Source organism: Pleurodeles waltl, chromosome 4_1, assembly GCF_031143425.1.
Source record: "Pleurodeles waltl isolate 20211129_DDA chromosome 4_1, aPleWal1.hap1.20221129, whole genome shotgun sequence".
Classification (NCBI taxonomy): Eukaryota; Metazoa; Chordata; class Amphibia; order Caudata; family Salamandridae; genus Pleurodeles; species Pleurodeles waltl.
The window spans coordinates 254,883,125-254,896,391 of record NC_090442.1 but is presented as its reverse complement, the minus strand read 5'-3'; the positions used below and the strand labels follow the sequence as shown (position 1 = coordinate 254,896,391).

Below are 13,267 nucleotides of genomic sequence, written 5' to 3'. Positions count from 1 at the left end.
ACAAAACACTCAGTTGTACAAAAATAAAGGCACACAATACCACAAAATACTAGAAAGGCTACCATCCAATAGGAGGTAAGTAATACACTATATACACTAGTAAACAGTAACAGGCATAGAACAGGTTAGAAAACAGTGCAAACAGCAATAACCAATAGTGACCCTACGGAGAGCCCAAACCATATACTAAACAAGCATTTGCAATGCGATAGGTCTCGTGTTTACTTGAGTTAAAACTACTAACTGGACTTTTCTTGCCACATAAACTGAAAAGTAAAACAGTTTCAAATAAGCGAGCCGAAGGCGGCCATGAGCAAAAAAGGAAACAGAAGCTTGCTCATAGTGAAAAGTATCTGCAAAAGTGCAATTATCCATGTAACTGGCAAAAGTGCAAATATTCATGTAACTGGCAAACTTGCAATTGTCCATGCAACTGAGTCGATGCCATGCAAAGTGCTCGACTACTACCCAACGAGATAGCACTGCCTACAAAATAAAGAGAAAAAGTATACCAGAAACCATACAGAAAACATGGAGTCTCATATGTTTTCAGTAGTTGGCCGGTGCACTCGAGGCGGGCTAAGCACCGGACAAGGCATGACGTATGCATGCCTTTCACTTATGAAATCAAGCAAATTGTAAAAGGCAAGCCCACGAACCAACCAAACTGACGGGCAGGACATGAGCGTGGTTACAAGACGGCAGAGAGATAACAACAGGGACACAGCTATTTGCGCTCAGCCATAAAAAATTGAATGCAAACACAGGGCCCCCGCCTAGGTAAGTGGAATGTGTAGAGGGGAGTAGTAGAAAACCACTGAGGTAAGTAACACAGTATCCCTCAGCGACCAGGAAAGCAGGAGTAAATCACTGGGTTTTCCTCAAACCACCCAAAAGGAAGGAAAAGAATATAAGAAGACACCCAGACAAGACTGCAAGAAACCAGCAGTGAATTTGTGGAGAAGAAGACCTGTAGAGAGAGGGGACCAAGTAAAAAAGTCACGGTGGAGTCCAGGCTGTAGGAGCTTGTAAGGAAATGCCTCCTTGGCATGGTTACCCCCTAACATATTGCCTTTCCTGATGCTAAGTTATGATTTGAAAGTGTGCTGGGACCCTGCTAACCAGGTCCCAGCACCAGTGTTCTTTCCCTAAACTGTGCCTTTGTCTCCACAATTGGCACAACCCTGGCACTCAGGTAAGTCCCGTGTAACTGGTACCCCTGGTACCAAGGGCCCTGATGCCAGGGAAGGCCTCTAAGGGCTGCAGCATGTCTTATGCCACCCTGGGGACCCCTCACTCAGCACATGCACACTGCCTCACAGCTTGTGTGTGCCGGTGGGGAGAAAATGACTAAGTCGACATGGCACTCCCCTCAGAGTGCCATGCCAACCTCACACTTCCTGTGGCATAGGTAACTCACCCCTCTAGCAGGCCTTACAGCCCTGAGGCAGGGTGCACTATACCACAGGTGAGGGCATATGTGCATGAGCACTATGCCCCTGCAGTGTCTAAGCAAAACCTTAGACATTGTAAGTGCAGGGTAGCCATAAGAGTATATGGTCTGGGAGTTTGTCAAACACAAACTCCACAGTTCCATAATGGCTACACTGAAAACTGGGAAGTTTGGTATCAAACTTCTCAGCACAATAAATGCACACTGATGCCAGTGTGCAATTTATTGTAACATACACCCACAGGGCATCTTAGAGATGCCCCCTGAATACCTACCCGACTTCTAGTGTAGGCTGACCAGTTCTGCCAGCCTGCCACACACCAGACATGTTGCTGGCCACATGGGGAGAGTGCCTTTGTCACCCTGTGGCCAGGAACAGAGCCTGTTCTGGGTGGAGATGCTTCTCACCTCCCCCTGCAGGAACTGTAACACCTGGCGGTGAGCCTCAAAGGCTCACCCCTTTTGTTACAGCGCCCCAGGGCATCGCAGCCAGTGGAGATGCCCGCCCCTCCGGCCACTGCCCCCACTTTTGGCGGCAAGGCTTGAGGAGATAATGAGAAAAACAAGGAGGAGTCACCCACCAGTCAGGACAGCCCCTAAGGTGTCCTGAGCTGAGGTGACCCCTGCCTTGAGAAATCCTCCATCTTGAGTTTGGAGGATTCCCCCAATAGGATTAGGGATGTGGCCCCCTCCCCACAGGGAGGAGGCACAAAGAGGGTGTAGCCACCTCCCAGACCTAAACACACCCCAAAATTCAGTATTTAGGGGCTCCCCAGATCCCAGAAAAGCAGATTCCTGCAACCTGAAGAAACACACTGACAACAGGCCGAAAATGGGGGTAAACAGGCCAAGAAAAAAGGCACCTTACTACAGTGTAGGTGTAGAAATAACCTCAAAGGAGGCCTGTGCTTGTGAGCATGGGTTAACAACCCAAAACAACCTTCCCTCCCCCGTACCTCAAGGAACAAGATGTATCTATTGCAGACTGTTAGTACAGGTAGCTCCAAAAGGGGGCTCCCAAAACCACTTCTGATGAATCCCCATTTCACATAAGGACTATATACCTAGAGAGGAACCAACAGCTATCTCTAGGGTGGCGGTATAGTCCGAACAACGTAGACAGTACACCAATGAAACAGTTCCCCGGTGGGCAGGATTCAGTTTCCTGAAGCGCATGCCGCAATCAATGAGGCACCATTCCCATAATTAGGGGTCTCCATTCTGTCTAGCACTTTGCCATGATGATATGCTGCACTGTTTCATTGCAGATTTCAGGAGACGATCTCACCTGTCTCACTGCAAGGAGTCAGAATACATATGCGGCGGATCATGGGGCTTCAGTGCCACCCTTTCATCTGTCTAATGAAGAAAGTTGTCTAGAGTATCAAAGAAGTGTGTTTGGGCTTTGGAGATTGCGTGCTAGATAAAAAAAAAAACATGTATTGCAACTTCAAGTCTCGAAGGTGCTGCTTAGTCACAGCAAATGATTGGTGCGGTTGATAACCTGGGAATACCATGATGTGACAGGATTGGTACATGACCTCTTCTTGCTGGCGTACGTATTTGAGTATTGCATCCTTGTCCATATAATTCAAGATCTGAGAGATGGCAGATATCGTCCGTGCCCCAGGAGGGGGTTTCTGTGTCAACGCCCTGTGGACACGCTCAACCACAAGGCACGAGGAGAGGGCCTCCGCAGGCACCACCTACTTGATCCACTACGCCAAGAATACATCCATGGACTGGCCCTAACAGCCCTTGGGGAAGCCCACAAATCTTACATTGTTTCAATGAGCTCTCCCCTCTGCATCCTCCACCCGTGAAGCCAGCTCCCTTGTCACGACCTCAAGTTCAGTCACTTTCTCCTGGAGGGTGACTACAGAGTCCTCGACCCCTGACACTCTTGTCTCTGCCTCGGCAATCTGTTCCACCGCTTGTCTGAGATCTTGACGATGGAGGGCCACGTCAGAACTCACTGCTCCAGTTTTGGTGTTTAGCAGGTCACGCAATTGCGTTATGGCCTCTAAGAGCGTTGCATCGCCTGGAATCGTGGCCGCCAGCCCTTTATTTATTGTGCTTTGTTTAGTAGCAGAAGATGATTTATCCTTGGTCATGATGGCTTTGGCACCACAATACTCGCTTGTGGCATGATGTACTTGAAGAAAAGAGGTGACCCGCCAGACCTCCAGTAGGGCTGATGGGCAGAACAAGTAGTCAACCAACAAGATGCGGCCACACTGTCAATGTCTAGCGATGTGACCAGGGCACAAGCAGCAGAGCCACCAAAAAGCATCTCTCTAGGAGTTCAGTATGCCAATCACCACAGCTGCTAATAGGATCAGGCCGCCCATCAATGTGGCTAGGGTGCTTGTATTGTATGTAGGTCTCACGAATGTACACGTCCGCCAGGCATGGAAAACAGTATTCAATGGGGTGCATTGTTAAAGCACAATTAGTCTGGTGTTGCCCCTAAGGGGAGGTATCAGCACCGTACAATATGTGCGTACACTGCAGTCCTACAGTCGGTTCCATATACTGTAATGCTGGTAGTGCAAGATGGCCCTGGGGCTTCATCCAGACCAAGCTAGGCCAGCGACGCACCTCGTACACCAAAAAGTTGTACTTCCACAGGCGTCCTGTGCCTCTTCAGCCCCACCCAGTCACCAGGGATGTATTGGGTCCGGTGAGCACAAGAGAGCATCTACGCCCATGTAGAGGCAGTGTATGTTCCCAGAATGATCATGCCATGCAGGTGAAGGGCATGTCCCAAGGGCTCCAACCCCCTACGGGGTTTGACCAGTCTGCTTCCTCAGACCCCTCATACATGTAGTGGGGCCAAAGGCGCCCTGGGCACACTGGAAGGTCCTTGTTATGCAGACCCGCTCCAGCAGGTCCTGCGCAATGCAGGACTCCAGGGGCTGATCCCGTCAGTAGGATCCCGCAGGGCGCGCTGCTCACACAATGATTAGGCAGCACAACGCCTCCAGACTCAGCCGCCCGCAGCCAACGCCCGGCCAGGAAGTCCCACCTGCATCAACAGTTGCAGGCATGGAGAGGAAAGGGGGCGACCCCCAAAAGAGCAGCAGGAGGGAAATCCTCAGGGAACTCTAACACCCCGGTGGGTCCCAGCAGTCGCTGGCCAGCTCAGTACCAGGCCGCCGCGTAGTCAATAGTGTGGCTGTTCAGGCCTGTGCAGCAGTGATGGAGTGCTAGCTGTAGTGCGGCCTCCCCAGCATTGATGAATTACATTGGTAAGGGACCATGGGAAGATGTTTTAAAAAAAAAAGACATACCCTTCACTTCCGTCCTCTCCTGCCGCCTCGCTTGTATCGTCCTCCTTTCCTGTTCTGGTGTCCCAGCATTCACTGGGACAAAAGAACAGGCTCCCCAGCAATCCTGGCGCTGCTTTAATGCTAAAGCTAGCATGAAAGCAGCATTAGGATTGGTCTGAGCGTCTCGGACTGCCGCTCAGAGCCAACTCTGGGGCCTGTGCAGTTTCTCCAGCCCAACTGAGAGACCTAAGTGCGCATGTGTGTTTGGCCGGCCGTCTTAGGCTGTCCAAACACACATACGCACTTAGTGCAATCAATTCCTCATCACCCCTCCCGAGGCCCAGCCCCACCCCTCCCTTCACATGCTGGCTGAGCCAGCAGCAGAAAAATAAAACAATATTGAAGCATCATTTTATTTTTCTGCTGCTGGCTCTTAGCCAGTGAGGAGATGCTCCTCTGCCATTGCGGAGGAGCCGCCCCGATACTGTGTCCATTTCTCTGGCAACAATTAACCGTAAATATTCTTTTTAGCTCAGCCTCACTTCCCTCACTAATCTATTAGGCAGTGACATCCTCTGCAAGCTCAATTGTTCAGTATTTTGCACTCCGAAAATAATATTCTCAGATATATCCCTTCAACAAGAAAACAAAATGCTCATAACAGCACAAATCGCCCAAGCAATGTGAATGAAACTGTCATGTCTCCTGACTTAAATTAATTACTTTCACAGGTACCATCTACATTGTGGTATACAGGGGCCAATGATGTGTGGTTCATACCGACCATGTGATGTAATTTAATTTTCCATCTCCTTTATGAAGTTGGAGTTATAAAATGTAACAATGCAACACTATAGGGATTTGGATCATTGCTTATGTCTTTATTTATTCTTGTCTCCCTCACAAATAGGAACAATAAAACGCATGACAACTGAAAGGCTTGCTCTTTAACAAAATCACTAGTAAACCTGCCATATCAGTGAAAATGTAATATTTCAATTGCAAGTATATAGTGGCCACATGTTTTTCTCTTTACATAGCCCAATCTTTTCTGTTTTGCCAATGCTTGTTATTTATTCAATACTCAGCACTGTTAAAACAACTACAATGTCATATCTTTGTGACAGTAGTACCTGTGCATAGCAAAAACGAGTGCCAGTGCTGCCACAGACTTTTCTCCGCCTGACAAATTGTCCATTGGCATGAAACGTTTTCCAGGCGCCACACAATTATAAATAATCCCTTCAAGGTAGGGTTCTTCTGGGTTTTCAGGACTGAGAAACGCCTGCAACAAAAGTGTAAATACATTAAGCTTTTTGACTAGATAACTATACGCTAGAAGTTTAGGCAAAAGTACACCAACCACTGGCCAACTCATTTGATTTTACTTTGCTTGGTGCATGCACAAAAAATCCACTCAATACATGGGATACATATGCATATATCATGCACATGACTAAAGCACCCACAGATAACCATTTAAAATAAATCCAGCAAACAAACAGGCAAAAAAAAAAAAAAAAAAAACGAACAAACATCCACACAGACCCATAGTCATGCGTTCAGCATGTGAAAGAGGTGATGATCACTGCAGAGCACACGTTGCTGTGAAGTATGGGGTAAAGGTGGTTGAGGTTAACCCCTATGTATCAGGTATCGGGGAGCAAAAGGCGATGGCGGTGAAAAATTCAGGGCTGTCCGCATTTTGGGAGGGTACAGCATGCTCTACAATGAAGTGATTCATTATTATGTACATAAGGGAGAACACCTCAATGTTCCCAATCTATTGTGTGACATCTTCCCCCCATCCTCACTTTGGTCATCAGAAGCATTTTGACTTCTGGAATTTTTGAGCCTACAAAAACTAAAAGTAAGAGAATGAAAAGATCTATTGACTAAAAATCCTGAATTTTCTGAAACTGTCATACATCATCACTTGTTTGCTACCCACTTAAAAAGACTGACATAAAATCTAAATTAAAAAAATATACATTCATTTTGAGGCTTTAGACTTTATTTTTTTTTTTTGTTATCCTTTGCTAGGAAAAATAGGGTGCCTTGATAATTTTTTTTCTTTGCCATGGAATGGACTTTAGTCACATTGTCAGCACTGGTAACTGGATATGTTTGTCCAGCCAAATACTGTCCGGTGGAAACCAGTTTCTCTGTCACCATGGTGACACAGGCGCCTGTATCCCTCAGGGATTCTACCTTTGTCCCATTGATTAAAAGAGCTGCTGCCTGTATTCTTGCGTTTTCGTCTGCCAGGCAGCCAGTGTGGCTATATCCGCCCCACCCTCAGGGACTAGAATAGCTTCAGTGTGAACCCTGATTTGCTCTGGGCACACTGTTGATCCGAGCTGGAGAAGTGCTAGTGGAATTTTTCTTGGGACAGACCATGTCTCCAGTTTGGTGTCCATTCTGTTTACAATCGTGACACCAGGCCTACTTGGGATCAAGGTTTTTACCCTTGTGCCCATTTGTGAACTGTGAAGAGGCTCGGGCCCAACCTCCTGAGCAACTTTTTGTGGCCCTTGAGAAGACTCTTTGTTTTTGTCCTTAGGTGTCTCACCACCCTTCTCCTGGGGAGGCTCTGTGACCCCTTTCTTTTGGTCACCCCCTGTGGAAGAGTCTTGGTCACCCTAGTTTTGACCCAATGGTCTGCCTTCTTTCCCAATTCTTGGGGGGAAATTGGACCTAGGTGTACCAGATGTTGTTTCAACTTGTCACTGAAGCAGTTACTTAACAAGTGTTCCTTCATAAACAAATTATAAAACCCATCATAGTCATGCACTCCACTGCCAGTTATCCAACCATCTAGAGTTTTCACTGAGTAGTCAACAAAACCAACCCAGGACTGGCTCAAGGTTTTGTGAGCGCCCCTGAACCTAATTCTTTACTCCTCAGTGGAGAATCCAATGCCCTCAATCAGGGTAGCCTTCATGTGGTCATAGGATTCTGCATCTTTACCAGAGAGTGTGAGGAATCTATCCCTACACTTAACAGTGAACAGTTCCCAAAGGAAAGCTTCCCAGTGAGATCTGTTTAACTTTATGGTTGCACAAGTCCTCTCAAAACCTGTGAAGCACTTGGTGATACCATCACCCTGTTCATATTTTGAGACAATCCCTTTGGGTATTTTCAGGAGATCAGTATTTTCTCTGACTCTATTTATATTGCTGCCACCATTAATTGGTGCTGAGTCAATTTCTGCTCTCTCCCATTCTATAGCTAGGAGGTGTTGCTCTGTAGCTAACCTTTTGGCCATCCTTGCTAAAAGAACTTCATTGAGACTGTCCCCAATGTTCTCAAAGTAGCTGGACTCCCCTGTGGAAGATCCAGATCCAGTGAGTTCTATCCTTGGGGACAAGGATCTTGGGACCCTTCTCTCCATAGTTAGGTGAGGAGGAGGGAGGTCATCCTCCTCATCACTAACAACTTCCCTCTCTGAGGGGAGTTCTTCCTCCTCAGCAGGGTGGTCCCTGGTGTACCCTGCCAAGAGCTCTTGGAGTTTGACCTCGGTAGGGTTGGAACCTGTTTTAATATTTTTCAGCTTACAGAGGGATCTTAACTCTGCCATCCCTAGAAGGAGGTAAGGGGTGAGGTTGAGAACCACCACTATTTCATCTGAGCTGATCTTTTATGTGACTAAAAGTTGGGATTACTATTTAGACACTAAAAACTATTTCTAGTAACTAAATCCTAACTTAAAATAACTTTTACATCTAAAAAAAAGAGATGCTAAGTAGACTTAACTAAGGCCCTGGCAGAACTTTGAAAAATGTTGAAAAAAATGCCAAATTCAAAAATCAGTTTTCTAAAGGTAATTTTGGAATTTGCCTGTGTGATCAGGTATTGGCTCAAAATGAGATAGTGTGCGCAGAGTCTAGGGGTTCCCCTGTGGCTTAACAGAGACTAAAATAGATAATAATAATGCTCTCTTTTGTGGCAATGTGGTCGAGCAGTTAGGCTTATCAGAGGGTAGGGCAAAGCATTTGTTGTACACACACAGATAATAGAAGACACACACACTCAATGACTTAACTCTGGGCAATGTTTTTTATATAGCAAAAGTATCTTTTCTTAAGTTATTTTTAGAACCACAAGTTTCAAGTTGCAGGTAAGTACTTTAATAGATTCGTATTTCGCACATGTATCAACAGTACTTTGTTTGAAATCAATAAGGTATACTGTTTTTGAATTATTGGCAATAATCTGTTTTAAAAATGGACACAGTGCAATTTTCAGAAACAGTTCCTGGGGGAAGAAATGCTAGGTCATTTTACAGGTAAGTACAACACTTATAGTTTAAGTCTCCGGGTTTTAGGAATTTAGGAAAGTACCATCTTGCCTGGCATGTAACCCCCATTTTTACATGTATGTAAGTTTGTTTTTGCCTGTCTCACTGGGATCCTGCTAGCCAGGACCCCAGTCCTCATAGTTTGTGGCCTGAATGTGTATACCTGTGTAGTGACTAACTGTGTCACTGAGGCTCTGCTAACCAGAACCTCAGTGCTTATGCTCTCTCTGCCTTGACATTTTTCACTATGGGCTAGTGACCACTTTTACCAATTTCAATTGACACACTGGAACATCCTTATAATTCCCTAGTATATGGTACCTAGGTATTGGAGTTCCAGGAGATCCCTATGGGCTGCAGCATTTCTTTTGCGACCCATACGGAGCTCAGACAAACCTCTACACAGGACTGCCACTGCAGCCAGAGTGAAATAACGCACACGTTATTTCACAGCCATTTTCACTGCACTTAAGTAACTTATAAGTCACCAACAGGTCTAACATTCACTTGCTGAAGGTTAGGTGCAAAGTTACTAAATGTGAGCAAAGGTGCCCCCACATAGTTCAGAGCCATTTCCCCAGACTTTGTGAGTGCGGAGACGCCATTACACGCGTGCACTACATATAGGTCAATACCTATATGTAGCTTCACAATGGTAACTCCGAATATGGCCATGTAACATGTCTAAGATCATGGAATTGTCCCCTCATTCCAAATCTGGGATTGGAGAGCCGATTCCATGCATCCCCGGGGCTCCACTATGGACCCCAGGTACTGCCAAACCATCTCTCTGGGGTTTTCTCTGTAGCTACCGCTGCTGCCACCCCACAGACAGGGTTCTACCCTCCTGGGGTCTGGGCAGCCCAGTCCCAGGAAGTCAGGACAAAGAATTTCCTCTGAAAGAGGGTGTACACCCTCTCCCTTTGGAAATAGGTGTTAAAGGCTAGGGAGGGGTAGCCTCCCCCAGCCTCTGGAAATGCTTTGAAAGGCACAGATGGTGCCCTCCTTGCATAAGCCAGTCTACACCGGTTCAGGGAACCCCCAGTCCCTGCTCTGGCACGAAACTGGACAAAGGAAAGGGGAGTGACCACTCCCCTGTCCATCACTACCCTAGGGGTGGTGCCCAGAGCTCCTCCAGTGTGTCCCAGACCCTTGCCATCTTGTATGCAGAGGTGTGAGTGCACTCTGGAGGCCTCTGAGTGGCCAGTGCCAGCAGGTGACGTCGGAGACCCCTCCTGATAGGTGCTTACCTGACTAGGTGTCCAATCCTACTCTGAGGGCTATTTAGGGTCTCTCCTGTGGGCTTTTCCTCAGATAACGACTTGCAAGAATTCACCAGAGTTCCTCTGCACCTCTCTCTTCGACTTCTGCCAAGGATCGACAGCTGACTGCTCCGGGACTCCTGCAAAACTGCAACAAAGTAGCAAGAAGACTACCAGTGACACTGTAGCACCTAATCCTGCTGGCTTTTTCTACTGTTTCCTGATGGTGTATGCTTTGGGGGCTGCCTGCCTTCATCCTGCACTGGAAGCCATTAAGAAATCTCCAGTGGGTCGAAGGAATCTTCTCCCTGCTTCAGCCTGCACCAAACTTCAACATCACCGGTACTCTGGGACCCCTCTCATTCTGATGAGCGTGGTCCCTAGAACACAGGTGGTGGACCCAAGTGACCAAGACTGTCCAGTGGTCCAACTGTCTAAATTTGGAGGAGGTAAGTCCTCGCCTCCCCTGTCGACACAGTAATCCTGTGCACCGCATGAACTGCAGCTACAAGGGCTTCTGTGCACATTTCCCCGAAATCCTGCATGCACAGCCAAGCCTAGGTCCCCAGCACTCTGTCCTGCGACACTCAGCTCCCTGAGTTGATCTCCGGTGTCGTGGGACCCTCTTTTGTAGTGCTGAGATGACCACTGTGTTCAGACGTCTTGAACCCATGTTCAAGGACTTCTGCGGGGTGCCACTTTCTTGTGCATGGGTTCTCTACGTTGCTGAGGGCCCCCTCTGTCTCCTCTCCGATGTGGCGACATCCTGGTCCTTCCTGGGCCCGGCAGCACCCTTTTTCTTCAACCGCAACTCTTGCAGCTAGCAAGGCTTGTTTGTGGTATTTTGCCAGGGAAACAATTCTGCATCCTCCAGCAGTCCATGGGACATCTTCTGCACAAAGGAAAAGTTCTTAGCACCTTTCGTTGTTGCAGAATCTTCAGCTTCTTCCATCCGGAGGCAGATGCACCTTCTCTGGAGTTTAGTGGGCTCCTGCCCCCCTGGACACTTTCGCGACTTTTGGACTTGGTCCCCTTTCTTTACAGGTCCTCAGGTCCAGGAATCCGTCTTCAGTGCTTTGCAGTCTGTTGTTGTCTTTGCAAAATCCTCGATCATGACTTTAGTGTGTTTCTGGGGAAATAGTAGTACTACTCCCACTTTCCAAGGTCTTGGGGTGGGGTATCTTGGACACCCTTAGTGTTTTCTTACACTCCCAGAGACCCTCTACACACTACACTAGCCTAGGGGTCCATTTGTGGTTCGCATTCCACTTTCTTAGTATATGGTTTGCGTTGCCCCAGGCCTATTGCATCCTACTGTATTCTACAGTGTTTGCACTACTTTCTGACTGTTTTACTTACATGATTTTGGTTTGTGTGTACATTTTGTGTATTTTACTTACCTCCTAAGGGAGTATATCCTCTGAGATATTTTTGGCACAATGTCACTAAAATAAACTACCTTTATTTTTAGTAACTCTTAGTAACAAAGAGTATTCTCTTTCTTATGATTTAGGTAGTCATTACAACCCTGGCGGTCGGTGTTAAAGCGGCGGTAAGACCGCCAACAGGCCCGCGGAAAACAAAATGGAATCACGACCGTGGCGGAAACCGCCAAAAAAGACAGCCACTTTAACACTCCGACCGCCACAGCGGTACAAACAAACAGCGCGGCGGTCACCGCCAACAGACAGGTGGGAGACAATGTACCGCCCACAGTATCACAACCTACCAATCTGCCACCTTTTCCGGGGCGGATTCACCTCAAACAAAAACACGGCGGAAACAGGACTTCGAAGGGAAAATGCTCACCTCTACACATCCCACGAGGAACCAGGACGCCATGGAACCAGAGCGTCACATTTTCCCTGCCCTTATCTTCTTGCTCCTCTACCAGAAGCACGAATGCCGGCGGCGAAGACCACGGTGAGTACTGCACCTACGACACAGGGGAGGGAAAAAACAGGGACACACACAAGCAGCACGCAACACCCCCACCCCCACCCCCAACCTCACCCACGACAACACACACACTAATACAGCATGATACATTACAGTTACACCCCCAAGCCCCCCGGAAGAATGCAAAGACAAAAGGAAATGAGTGTAAACATTGTAATCTATTAAAATCCAGTATGCAAAAATATACATATACACTATAAACAAATATATATACACCAAGAATAGTAGTCCAGGTATTGCTCCACTGAAGTCCGTGGAACACTGGGCCCACACCGCATGGGCGAGGCCCACACTCAATACCCGAACATGACGGAGAGAACACTGCAGGGGCATCAGATAGAAATAAAACAGGCACCTCAGGGGGAAGAGAAAGAGGGGGCACCTCAGCCGGTTGAGTACACAACGCCAAATCCACGAGGGGGCTCCATGCCCACTGTGCAATCCTGGGGAGTGCAAAGCCACAGTCTCTCAAGTCTCTACAGTGGGTGGTTTGCCCACTGTGCAATCCTGGGAAGTGCAAAGCCACAGTCTCTCAAGTGGATAACAGTCTCCACTGGTTCTGGAGGGGGCTTTGTACCCAGAGTGCTTCATCCTGCCAAGGACTAAGGTAGTGGATGGGATACTTCACTTGTTCTGGAGGGGGCTTTGTGCCCAGAGTGCTTCATCCTGCCAATGATTGAGGTAGTGGATAACAGTCTCCACTGGTTCTGGAGGGGGCTTTGTGCCCAAAGTGCTTCATCCTGCCAAGGCCTCAGGTAGTGGATGGGATACTCCACTGATTCTGGAGGGGGCTTTGTGCCCAGAGTGCTTCATCCTGCCAAGGACTGAGGTAGTGGATGCCTTTCTCCACTGGTTCTGGAGGAGGCTTTGTGCCCAGAGTGCTTCATCCTGCCAAGGACTGAGGAAGTGGATGCCTTTCTCCACTGGTTCTGGAGGGGGCTTTGTGCCCAGAGTGCTCCATCCTGCCAAGGACTGAGGTAGTGGATGGGATACTCCACTGGTTCTGGAGGGGGCTTTGGGC

General features: G+C 47.8%; 1 protein-coding gene across 1 annotated transcript in view; it reads right to left on the bottom strand.

Annotated features, from left to right (window-relative positions):
• The window catches only part of SMC1B (structural maintenance of chromosomes 1B), a 2,375,007-nt gene that overhangs the window by 327,107 nt on the left and 2,034,633 nt on the right, over nucleotides 1–13,267 (bottom strand). Inside the window, exon 22 of the mRNA XM_069228259.1 lies at nucleotides 5,859–6,010. Coding sequence (XP_069084360.1) covers nucleotides 5,859–6,010 — 152 coding nt within the window. The remainder of the gene's footprint in view (nucleotides 1–5,858; nucleotides 6,011–13,267) is intronic.